Genomic DNA, 13,394 nt, shown 5'->3' with positions numbered 1-13,394 from the left:
CTTAATCCTATTTCCCCCACTGACCTCCTCCATTCTTTTCTTATCTCTTTTCTATTTTTTTCTCATACCTTTGTTTACATGCTCTTATCCTCCCTTGTTTAGAACTTTCAGTTGAGGAGGACCGGTTCCCTCTTCACCAAAAAGTTAACTATTCTTAAGAAGATGTATTCCTTACTTTTACTTTACTTACTATTCTATTCTAATCTATGGTTAAGTATCAGTCAGTACATTAACTATTCAATCATATATATATATATATATATATATATTCAAAGCTTCAACAATTACACATACACAAAGTGAGAACATATTAATCAAAACCACAAATAATCAAATGCACAAAAGTCAAAACCATAAATGTGGAGGACCAACTGTAATAATTACATATTTCCATTGGCTAATATACTAACACAATATTCTAAAACTTTTGTATTTACAAATTGTATGTATCTAACTATCTGCACCCACATACACCTTCACTCTCCTTTATATGTATATTTTTATTCCCCCCCATACCCAATACATATACGATCACATTTTAGAGAAAGGGAGTCTACATTCAATGGGGGGGGGGTCCTTTTAGTATGTGCCTGTCGTTTTATCAAGATAACCTTTTATCAAGATAACCATTATACACTGATTTACAGATTTTTCCATTTATTGCCTGAGTCAGGGCATCAATATCCATCATACTGTATAATTTTATTAACCAGTCTTCTAATTTTGGGTTTTCCATCATTCCACAAATGTGTGTACTTTAATCTGGGTGCAGTTATCATATAAATTAGGATCTTCCAATATTTCTTTTCATTATGTCTATCTGCCATGTTAGCCATATTTAATAAGTATTATTCTAAGGCCATAGGATATGTTATTCATGATGTCTGTGATGTAAACCTATTAATTTTTTTCCAATTTTATTTTCCAATTGGGCATTGCCACCACATATGATAATAAGTCCCCTTAGGGGTTTTTTCCCCCGACATAAAGAATCGTGCTTCTGTAATTTTTGTAATTTTTTTCTGGTGTTAAATGTCATCTGAAATATATTTTATAGAAATTTTCTTTTAAGTTACAGCTGTTTGTGAATTTTAGGTGTCTATTCCATCCTTATTCGTATTCACAATCATCACATTCCTGTCTCATTATAGACTGGATGTTCAGTCCTGATCTGATACAGATTTTGCAAGACAATTCTTTCATTGGTCATGGCATGACACCCATCCTCACTGAGTTACTTTGGTATTCTCCCATAAGTGTGAATCGCAGGGACCATGAAGAAGAAGAAGAAGAAGAAGAAGAAGAAGAAGAAGAAGAAGAAGAAGAAGACCTATAGCTATGGTTTTTTGAGTGGTCATCTGTGCAGTCACAGAATCTACTCTCCTCCCCTTTTCATGATGTCCCTCTCCTCCAGGCCTCCTAGCAGACATGTTTCAGTAAGAACACAAACCTTAAAACACAAGTCTAGATGCTTCTGAAGATCTTCATGTGTTGTGTAAAAACAGTCACCTGTGAGCCTCTCTCACTAAAGCTCACAGCAACCCTTTGGCTTGACAGAGCAGAAGAATGAGAGGGGATAAAAAGTCAGATGAAAAACTCAGTTTATTGCCGGCAATCCCAAAAGGGAGTAGTTTCCAAAGATTTTGGGAACCTCATTCTGAATAAAATCGCAGGTTTTATAGGGGTGCAAACAAAGAAACCTCTTCCATACATTCTGTTGGTTGTTTCAAAGTGTAAACATATAGAACTTTCTTGCAATCAGAGCAAAGATACATGAATACATTAAAATATACTTAAGGCACATTTGGTTACATTCTTTTCTCTTATCACCTATGTGTTAATTTGCCCCCTTTCCCCTGCCAAGGATGCTCCCAGGGATGTTGCTCTCTTATCTCTGATTTATTATGGCTCATTAGAGAAACCAGACACCAAAGGAAGCCTTGGTAGAGCACAGGGTCATTTAGTTCTGTAAACATTCCTGCATCCCTTCATCCTTGGTGGGGCCCTAATCTAAATTCCTTTTCCTGTATATAGACGGAGCAAATGCTTTTGTTAGTAGCTTCTAAAATAGCTTTGCTTTCTATGTTTCACTATAGATTTCTAAGCTAATTATTGATTATTGAAATTAATCTATCTCACATGCAGGCACAGAATGACTCATGCACACATGACCATTCAAAGAACAACAGTTACAGATAGTCAATATGTTCTTCCTCAAAATGCCCTGTCAGAGGGTAGAGGAGGGGGAACAGTCGGGTTGGGGTCCCGCCCTGAATGACGACGCTCTGGAGGACCCAGAGGGAGCCTTGAATCAGGAGGAGGCACCGATCGGCGAGGAAACAGCTGCGCCGAGGACAGGAGCGGAGGGCGGGGCGGAGACCCAGGATAGAAAAGGGGAGGTAGCGAGGGCAGAGGGGGAGGAGCAAGGAGGAGCGTCGGGACTTGTGTGGCGGCCGGAGGACACAGGATACGAGGGAGGAATAGAGGCGAGGGTGAGTGAGGCTTTAGCCGCTGAAATCAATCGGCTGCACTTTCGAGGCACCAGGTTTGGCCCAGGAAGGCGGTCTGAGGGGCGTCTCCCGCCAGAAAAGTGGTGGCCTACCCATCCTACTGGGAGTGACCCTGAGCCCTATCAAGCCCGACCAGTGTTACACCCTGGTCCCCGGTTGGTGTGGGATATCCGCGGGAGGTGCTGGCCTGTAGGGAGGAGAGCCCCTGCTAGCCCTCGCCCAGAGCATAAAGCCACAGCTGAGGAAGGGGAGCCTGAAGAGCTTCAAGCCACGTGCGCTCATCCCGGACTCTGAGTTTGTTTGGAGGACTTTCAGTTTCAAGTTTGCAAGGCTCGGTGGAGAGAACCGGCCAGCGGTTTGCTGTTTATTTGTTGTTGCAAGTAACTATGGGAGCATAGTTACTTGCAGCAGCTTCTGTGTGTGCCATTGACTTATGGAGCCCATGGGACCACCTCCTCCTCCTCCAGAAGGAACCAGGGGCCCGGCGACAGGCCCAAAATGCCTTTTAGGGTTCAGGAAATCCCAATAACATGCCTCCATGTCCCCGAGAAAGTGCTTGGGGCAAAACATGATTGTTGGGTTTTTTTGCAAGAGCAGGTGCAGTGAAGGATATGGCTCTGCAGGGCCTTCTGGAAGGCTAATGCATCTACTGGTCTTCCACAAGTGCCCACCCCTATTCTGTGGGATAGTCAACCACCTGCCATTTTAATAATAAGTTTATTTGTATTCTCCCGCTTCTCCCAATGAATCAAAGTGGGATTATAACCAAAAATCTCCATACAGGCAATCATGTGTAAAATACATATCATAAAAACATCACAAAGTATAAAAATTTCAATTACAGTAATCACAGGGCAGCAGCAGTTATGCTGTTATGACCAGAAGTGGGGTTTCCTAAAGTTCTTTATAGAAGGTCAGGTGGGTATGCCCGCCGGAAGAGATCCATCTTTAGTGCCTTCTTAAAGGCATCTAGGGTCGTGATGAGATGGCTCTCCTCCGGCAGATTGTTCCATAACCTGGGGGCCATAGCTGTATATGCTCTTTTGGAAGTAACTGTTAGTCTGACCTTTGGGTAGTCTTAACAGATTCTTCCCTGTTGTCCTGAGGGTGCGGGGCGGATTGTGTAGGGAGAGGTGTTCCCTCAAGTAACTTGGCCCCAAGCCATGTAGCCATGCTTTAAAGGTAACAACCAACACTTTGTATTGCGCCCGGAAGCTAATTGGCAGCCAGTGTAAGGATTTAGGACAGGTGTTATATGGTCTGACCTGGAAGTTCCAGTGATCAATCTGGCTGCTGCATTTTGAATTAACTGAAGCTTCTGAACCTGGTACAAAGGTAGCCCCGTGTAGAGCGCATTACAGAAGTCTAAGCTAGAGATTACCAGTGCGTGTACCACCGTTTCAAGGTCCTTGTATCAGTTTAAGCTGGTACCAAGCACTCCTGGCCATCGCATCCATGATAACTGTAGAGATGGGTTCAGGAGTACTCCCAAGCTGCGAACTATGTCCTTAGGGGTAAGTGTGATCACATCCAGATCTGGGTGACAAATCTCCATCCCTGGACTTGGAGTGCCTATCACAAGTACCTCCGTTTTCACTGGATTCAGCGTGAGTTTGTTTTCCCTCATCCAGCCCATTACTGACCCCAGGCCGGCATCCAGAGGAGAGATGCCATCCTTAGTCACTGTATCAGTTGGAGACATAGAGAGATAGATCTGGATGTCATCAGCGTACTGATAACACCGTGCTACATGACTCCAGATGATCTCTCCCGGCGGCTTCATGTAAATGTTAAATAGCATGGGGGACAGAATGGCGCCTTGAGGGACACCAGATGTCAGCTCTTTCTTAGAGGAGCAGCTGTCTCCCAGCATCACCATCTGGAATCTGCCTGAGAGGTAGGAACGGAACCACTGGAGCGCAGTGCCCCTGATACCTAACTCTCTCAAGAGTTCCAGAAGGATGCTGTGGTCAATGGTATTGAAGACCGCTTAGATGTCCAAGAACACCAACAGGGTCACACTACCCCTGTCGATGCCCAGACGGAGACCATCGACTAAGGTGACCATGGCCATCTCAACTCCGTATCACGCTCTGATTTTAAATTTCCCACAGTGCCTTGGATATATCAACACCACATGGGAGCATAGTTGGAAATGCCATCTCATTGCTCAACAAAGTCCCTTGCAGATTGTGATCTCATGGACAATTCTGACACTTGCACTCCAGCTTTATGATGCTATTACTATTGCCCATTGCTAGCAAACTAGTAAACTCACAGGAGATATCTGGATGTAATGGTTTACCAGACAACACTGTCTGGGGCCATTTCATAACCGCAGCAATCCTGATATAAAAAATGAGTGGATTTCCCTTCTAACATATTCAGTTCTCCCTCCCTCATGGCCTCAAACTCCACCCTATCCCATACACACATATTTCTATCCTTTCTGAATTGTGCTTCAACTAAAAAAATCTCTTTATAGTGATATAAACTTGAAGCAGTATAAACAGAAAGATAATGTGGTACTTTTGATGTAATTGAAATACATCAGAGGCCCACAGCCTAGATCCACTATCAGGTCTCATATGCAGACAGCTGTCAGCAGGGAACAGGATACAGTGAACCAAGAACTGTGCTAGGGTTTACAGGGGTTTACCAAGCTCTTGGGCACTTCCAGATTGCACTTCCTTACTGTGGTGCATGCTCCTTGATTCTGACTCTGAGTCAAGGAGCATGCACCACAGCAAGGAATGCACTTAACTTACTCAGGCAAAGTCTCATCCCAAATGGAATATTTTCATACATCTTCTCTGGAGGTGCCCAGTGTCCATTAATAGATCACAGGACAACAGTCTCGAGCCTGAGAATATTTCACTGTAAGGAAGCCATTTCCAAGTGTAACTCTGGAAGATGTACAGAAAGATTAAGAAGCAAGAGAGCCTTTTAGCAACAACATCATTTTTCAGAAATGCATTTCTGACATAAATGGATGGATAGCTTTATCTTTTAACTGGCAATATAGCATCTTGGAGGAAAAATATAACCAACTTAATCCGGATCTGTGGTTAAGAGCCTATATCAGGTTGCAAGAGTGTAAGTCTCCCCTAGTGTACTGTATTTTCTGGCGTACAAGACAACCGGGCATATAGGACGATCCCCAACTTTTAAAATGAAAATATAGGGTTTGGCCTATACTCACCGTATAAGACAACCCCTTCTTCATTTAAAAACCGGCTACATGCACTGGTTCCCCAGGCCTCTGCTGAGGCCTGCAAAGCTTGCCTCGAATGCAGGCAGTGCCCTGGCCTACTATAGGCCAGTTAAGGGGTGGGCGCCGGCTTCCAGGGTCCTCCAGAGGCCTGGAAACCGGTAGCAGGCTGGGTGCGCATGCGCCGGCTTCCACAGTCCTTCGGAGGCCTAGAAGCCGGCGGCAGGCTGGGCGCATCAGCTTCCGGGGACCAGGAAAGCCTGGAAGGTAAGAGGAGGTCGGCAGCTAATGCGCCAGGCCGCGAGGCTCTCTAGTGGCCTCTGTGGCTGGGCTTAACCTGGCGTATAAGATGACCCCCGACTTTTAACGCAATTTTTGAGGATTAAAAAGTCATTTTATATGCCAGAAAATACGGTATTTACAGGAAGATGCAGAGGTTGTTCCCTTTGCCCAGATGTTTCACCTGTGTACAACAACAGCTGACACAGCTCCATTTCCCTGGCTCTCTGCTCACTTAGGTGGTTCACCCTGGCTCATTCTGTCTGCATATAAGTATGTGGGAAATAAAAAGCAGCCTCTATCTCAGTGTAAAGCTATTGCTTCCTTCCCTGGTCGTCAAGAGCAGTCAGAATGAGCCTGGGTACAAGCCTGTAACCCATCAGTCAGTGGGGACATGGAGCTGTCCTGGGCAGCTCCTCCTTCAGCTGCTGTTTTGTGCCAGGGTTGGGGAAGTTGTGGATAGTGATATTAGATGCCTTCTTCCGCAAGGTCAGAAAAAGTACATTCTTGGATTTAGCCACCATTTACACCATCATATGTCATCAATTCACAATGCTGTCTTATAGTTACCTCAGTTATTTCATTTTGGTATCTTCTTTAATTTATGAGGACACACCCAAATCATTTTGGTGAACGGCACAGTTTTAATTTTTATTGGTTTTACCTTTCTAATAACTCTAGTTATTTCCTTAAGTGGAAGAAGATTTCCTAGTTTCTTTTTTTAGATATAAAGATTCAGAATATAAATGAAGTTCTGAAATGGCAAAGAGGAAACTCTGACATAAAAGGAAAATTGATCAGTACATGCAACAGCTGAATTGGAACACAGTGAAATTTAATAAAGAGAAAAAATTGGTTCTTTGAAATGAAGTTTCACAGCACACTCCAAAAGGAGAAAAGTAATAGTTTCCAAAACAAAGGTGGGATACAAACCGCCGCTTTGCGGCGCTTCCCCGCCGCCGCCGTTTGCTCCGCGCGGGAGCTGCAGCAGCCAAACCGCGCGGCTCCCGCACGGAGCAAAAAAGAAGCTCCAAAATGGAGCTTCTTTCGGAGTCGCGTTTGCGACGTAGCGAGGCGCCAGGGGCGCACTCACTACGTCACAAAGGACGCGACGCGTTCGGACGCTCAGCGTCCGATACGTCAAGATGGCTGCGCCTGTATGAACAGGGCGCCGCCATCTTGTACGTATTCAATACGTATTAGGGTTAGGGGGGTGCGGAAGCACCGCCCCTTCCTAACCCTAGTACGTATTGATGACGTACTATTTGGCGGTTTGTATCCCGCCAAAGGGTGTCAAAGCAATGCCTGTTGTTTTTTTTAAAAAAAAAAATCTTTACTAGAAAAGGCACCTGTGAAACTTGAATATTTGAAAACCACATTTTATTGATTTCAGGAAATAATATATTTCCGTGGTTATTTTCCTCCACTTTATATTTATTTCAATTTTTTTCTTGTGCATTACCTCTGATTGCTGACAATAGATAGGTTTACCTTAGTCACCATGAATCAGAAATGACTTGAAGGCACACAACAACAGCAACAGCAACAACAAAGTCAAGAGAAGAAACTGTAGGGATTGAGTTTACAATGAAAGAAATTAACCAGGGCTCAAACAAATGCTCCAACTGAAATGGCTTCCGGATGCTTTGGAGGCTTGCTGTTTAAACAGCACACACACCCAATGTGGCTGGAAGCTGCATCAAAACCGTGCTCTAGTTCTTTTTTTATATTCCACCTTTCTCCAACATAGGGACTAAAAAAGATAGGATAATCAGACTCCTGATGGCCCCAGTTGGCCCCTACATCCACAGTCCACCTTGGGAGCAGGCTGTGTGGACAGTGGGGTTTAGACCTGCTTCTGGTTGAAGCAGACTTAGGCTGCTCTTTTGGGCCTGTCTGTTCCACCCTATATTAAATTAATATAGTATGGGAGTTTTTTCCCACAATGTCATCTCTGTATGTATTTGGGACCCTATTAAAGATGAGCATGCTTGAAAATTAGTGAATCTGCTAGAACTGGACAAATTTACCTATTTGATAAATAATAGGTCTCTGAAAAGAGGAGAAGACAACTGGTACCTGGCAATAAATCATTGGAAAGGAAAGTGGACAGGTGTTAACAAAATTGGATAATATAGTTAAAGGGCTGTATCATTAGTCCACCAGTTAATATGACTGATTGAATAGAAGGAAAGAGTCTGAACCGGAAATAAGGTCTATAAGAATGCAAAAGCCTAAAACAAAAAAGGTAAGTGAATTATAGAATCATAGAGTTGGAAGAAACCACAAGAGCCATCCACTCCAACCCCCTGCCATGCAGGAACTCTCAATCAAAGCATCCCTGACAGATGGCCATCCAGCCTCTGCTTAAAGATCTCTAAAGAAGGAGACTCCATTACACTCCCAGGAAGAGTGTTCCACAGTTGAACAGCCCTTACTGTCAGGAAGTTCCTGCTAATGTTAAGGTGGAATCTCTTTTCCTGGAGCTTGCATCCATTGTTCCAGGTCCTAGTCTCTGGAGCAGCAGAAAACAAGCTGGATCCTCCTCAATATGACATCCCTTCAAATATTTAAACAGGGCTATCATATCACCTCTTAACCTTCTCTTCTCCAGGCTAAACATCCCCAGCTCCCTGAGTCTTTCCTCATAGGGCATGGTTTCCAGACCCTTCACCATTTTAGTCGCCCTCCTGTGGACACGCTCCAGTTTCTTAATGTCCTTTATAAATTGTGGTGCCCAGAACTGGACACAATATTCCAGGTGGGGTCTGACTAAAGCAGAATAGAGTGGCACTGTTACTTCTCTTGATCTAGACACTATACTTTTATTGATGCAGCCTAAAATTGCATTGGCCTTTTTAGCTGCCACATTGCACTGCTGACTCATGTTCAACTTGTGGTCTACTTGGACTCCTAGATCTCTTTCACATGTAGTCTCGTTCAGGCAGATGTCACTCATCCTATATCTGTGCATTTCATTTTTCCATCCTAAAGGCAGTACCTTACATTTCTCTCTACTGATGTTCATTTTGTTAGCTTTGGCCCAGCTTTCTAGTCTATTCAGTATATTTTGAATTTTGATCTTGTCCTCTGGGGTGTTAACTACTCCTCCTAATTTGGTGTCATCTGCAAATTTGATAAGTATGCTCCCAATTCTGTCATCCAAGTCATTGATAAAGATGTTGAATAGCATTGGGCCCAGGATAGAACCCTGTGGGACCCCACTGGTCACTTCTCTCCAGGATAAAAAGGAGCCATTGTTGAGCACCCTTTGGGTCCAGCTGGACAACCAATTACAAATCTATCTAAAAGTTACCTTGTCTAGCACGTATTTTACAAGCTTGTTTGCAAGAATGTCATGGGGAACTTTATCAAAGGCCTTACTGAAATCAATATATACTATATCCACAGCATTCCTTTCATCTACCAAGCTGGTAATTTTATCAACAAAAGAGAAAAGATTTATCTGGCATGACTTGTTTCTCTGAAACCCAGAGTACTTCCTGATTTAAATTTTTAAATTTAAATGTTCTATGAGAAATCTAGGTAGCATGTACAAAGGATACCTTTTGTAATGAGGTATGAAAATAATGAGGAATTTTAAAGAATATATAAAGTTGGAAGAAAAAAAGAAAAATAAGGAAGCAGAGTTGTTGAGACAGAATCTTGTTAAAATATTTTCAAGGTTAAATTGTATTTACTTTTAAGAAGAAATAGTGTTACGAGATAAAACGTGAATGAATATTATAGTTTTTTTATTTTTATAATGATAATGATATTACTTGTTATATTACTGCACTGAAAATATTTGTTTAATAAGAAAGAGAGAGAGATAATAATGTTTGGCCATCCATGATTATTATGGGAGGTCCAGAATGCTGTTCCTGGAAACATTTCACAGAGGAAAATAAGTGTATGCTTGTTGTAGCATACATTTTCTCCTATGAAGATTGACTCTCTTGGTACAGGCCACTGTGCACACGTTTGCCCATTATTCAAACTCTTTATGGTGTGTGTTCATTTATTCATTAGGATACCCTCCACTGGTTTAAAAGATAAAGTCTGTGTTTGCAATTTTGCCTAAGGATATATGGGGGAAACGATGGTTGACAGTAGGCTCCAATACCTTGTGTGTGAAATGGCAGTACCGGTGTCAAATGTATTTTGTGTATTTTGGTTGTTCCTATAAAGACATCACTGTTTTGTGGATTTTGGATGTTGATGTACTGTAGGCTCATGTTTAGCTTGTGGTCTTGATCAGCTTCGCAAGTGGGGAGTAGACTCTCTCTTGCTTCCGATTCTCAAAGCTGGAGCCTTTTGTGTCAATGGGCATACATGAGTCTCCAGTTTTAGAACTAGGGAGCAAGATGAAGCCTACTTTCAATTTCCGAAGCTGGAGATTCTTGTATGCTTGTTGATCCAAAATGGAATGGGGAGCAAGAAGAAGAGTATTCCCTACTTGTCTTTACCACCTCTTTCCCTCCCGCTTCTTTTCACCACCTGCTTGCTTTTGCAACCTTTCTCCCCACTCTTGTTTGCCTGTGCTGCCTCTTTCTTTACCGAACATGCACGCACAGGTGCAGACAAATTGCTACCAAGCACCATGGAGAGCTGTCCTCCCCCACTCTCCTTTTGCCCCTTCTCTCCCTTTCTTCTCTTACTCCACCAATGAGCACCTTCATTCCCTCTCCAGCCAGACTGAAAAAAGTGACTAGAGCTTGGATGAGAGGGGAAATGGTCTTAGAGGTCACTGAGTATTTTGCCATTATGGAAAAAAGTTCATAACCCATAATGTCTTGCTGCATACCCCTGGGGGTATACAAATCTCAGCTTGTAAACCACTGGTCTATTAGGATTCCATACATCTAGACTTGCTGTATACTTCTGTGCCAAATTCAAGTGTTTGCAACCATACCAGTGCCCATTGGTTTTAATGTTGCCAGTTTTTGTGTGGTAATGAGGACTGGGATAGACATTGGAATGGACAAGTCCACAGCACAGTGCAAGCAGGCTCAAAACTCTGCTTGCACTGTCACCATATTAGTAAGTTGTGAAAGATTGGCTTTAGTGCCCTTGGGTAAGGAGGCAGCTGTGTATAGCTTGTCTATGGCTCTTCAGAACCAAAGGCCAGGTCTGTGGATGACATATTCCAGAAAGGGAAGAGTAAATAACTCTATCAGTTTTCATGGACTTCACAGCAGCTTTCAATTACATCAGTCATAAATTTCTGGAATTTAGAGTCCAGTATAACCTTGTCTAAATACCCTGAAGGCACCAGATCCCACCTGATCTTGGAAGCTAAGCAGGGTCAGCTCTGGTTAGTACACGTATGAGACATTGTCAATAAATCACACTTGCTGTGGGCTTTATTTTAAAGGAAGGAACGGGCAAAACCACCTCTGAGTATCCCTTGCTTTAGAAAACCCCATAAAAAGCCAAGTATGGGAAACATAAAATCCATACTTTCCCTGTGCAAATGGCTGATATGTTGATTGTTTCATGTGAAAGGTACACTACAGACACTTCTTTGTTGGAACTGAAAACATAGCATATGCTTTTACAAAATTATCCAATATAGTAGTTATGAGGAGCAGAATTTGTATCTGTGTGTGAGAGAAAGACAGAGACCTTTTGATGACAAAAAATAAATAATAATCTTATAGCCCATTGTCATTTCACCTCATTCCCCCAACCCATTGCTAGCTGCTAGAGAATGGAACATTCATTGCATGATCTATCATCTCCTTGTGCACCTGCCATGTTCCATCATGAATTACATTAATCTGCCTAAAGCTAACAAAGATTAATTGCCATGGTTTAGCAAACTGGCAAAGGTAGAGGCTGCTGCTTGGGCAGTTCCAAAATGCAGCCACTTATTCATCCTTGTTTACTTGTCACTCTCTCTCATCCCAATAGGTGTGTCCCCAATCACTGTGAGCATGGAGGAAAATGCACTCAAACATGGGACAGCTTCAGTTGCTCCTGTGATGGCACTGGATATATTGGAGCCACATGCCATAACTGTAAGTGAAACATGGAATTATAAGGAGAATGATGAGCATGATTAAATAATAGGCATGATCTGGTAGTTAAAAGTGCTAAAACAAACCTCTGGCAATGAAACATGGAACTTGAAATTGTTTAGTTCTAGCAGAATCACATCCCATGTTACTTCATTACAAGTGATCTTACCATTTTAAAAATACTTTTCAAAAGATGTGGCTTGCCAATAAGCTAGAACTAGGTCAAAATCTAAACCAAACCAATAAAGAATGGAAAAGAGAGAAAAGAGCAAAAAGTGGGGTTTCTGCTTCTGAGAGGTTAAAAGAGGCTTCAGTCCCAAATGAAGGGATAAAGAAGGTAGCTTCTTAGCCCCACTTGGAATATGAAGTTGGAATAAAGATTTGGTTTTGTGGCAATCTTCTTGTGGTGGTGGGGGGGGGGGGGTGTGGAATAGATACAGTGGTGCCCCGGGTTACGAAATTAATTCGTTCCGGGGCGCCGTTCGTAACCCGAAAAGCCTTCGTAAGCCGGATCGCCATAGGCGCTAATGGGGAAAAGCCGCGTTTCGTGCGAAAAAGCCGAAAAAAGCACCAAAAAAATTTTTCGTAACCCGAATAAACATTCGTAACCCGGAACAATTATTTCCTATGGGATTTTTTCGTATCCCGGAAATTTCGTAACCTGGGTATTTCGTATCCCGGGGTACCACTGTATTTGATATCTATTCTTGCCTTCCCTGTAACACTGGGAAATATTTGTATTTGCTTATTTTTGCCTATTTAATATATCATTTCACCAAGCAGTGTGCTCATGGCTGTGTACAGGAGTCTTTTCACTTTATTATTAACATCCCTGTGAAATAGCAAGTTGCCCCAGCTAACTCCTAAAAGGCAATTTATGAAGAACAGTGTGTCACTTATATGACTTTTACACAATAACACCATTTAAATGGAATGGGGTGAGATACCAGCCACAAAGAAAAGAGAAAATAACCACAGTGAATGTGATCCAACAAATGTGAAAAGGGGGGATTTTCCCTTCTAGTGGTTTGAGTGTTGGACTGTGACTCTAGAGACCAGGGTTCAATTCTGAGCTTGGCCATCAAACCCATTTGGTGACCTTGGGCATGTTGCACTCTCAGAGCCTCAGAGGATGAGAATGGCAAGCTCCTCTCAACAAATATTGCCAAATAAAATCCATGAAAGCCCTTAGGGTTGCCATAAATCAGAAACAACTGTTTTATTGAACCCTTTCCTGTATTGTTATGTATTATTTATATGTATTATGCTATTATTTCTTAGACTGTATGCCATGGGCAGGTTTACTCTTATCTGTTTTATTGTTTGTATGTACAGCGCTGTGCAAATCTACAGCACTATATAAATAAAGCA

General features: G+C 42.5%; 1 protein-coding gene across 2 annotated transcripts in view; it reads left to right on the top strand.

The window, feature by feature from the left end:
- The window catches only part of LOC149309469 (contactin-associated protein-like 2), a 1,389,887-nt gene that overhangs the window by 953,379 nt on the left and 423,114 nt on the right, over nucleotides 1-13,394 (top strand). For both annotated transcript variants that reach the window (XM_089532517.1, XM_089532516.1), the window contains exon 11: nucleotides 11,917-12,023. In XM_089532517.1, the coding sequence (XP_089388643.1) occupies nucleotides 11,917-12,023 (107 nt within the window). The remainder of the gene's footprint in view (nucleotides 1-11,916; nucleotides 12,024-13,394) is intronic.

The sequence above is a fragment of the Sceloporus occidentalis genome, unplaced genomic scaffold, assembly GCF_023333645.1.
Source record: "Sceloporus occidentalis isolate IW3139 unplaced genomic scaffold, rSceOcc1.0.p SCAF_7, whole genome shotgun sequence".
NCBI classification, from domain to species: Eukaryota; Metazoa; Chordata; class Lepidosauria; order Squamata; family Phrynosomatidae; genus Sceloporus; species Sceloporus occidentalis.
The sequence above is the reverse complement of the archived record's forward strand: the minus strand, read 5'-3'. Positions and strand labels throughout refer to the sequence as shown.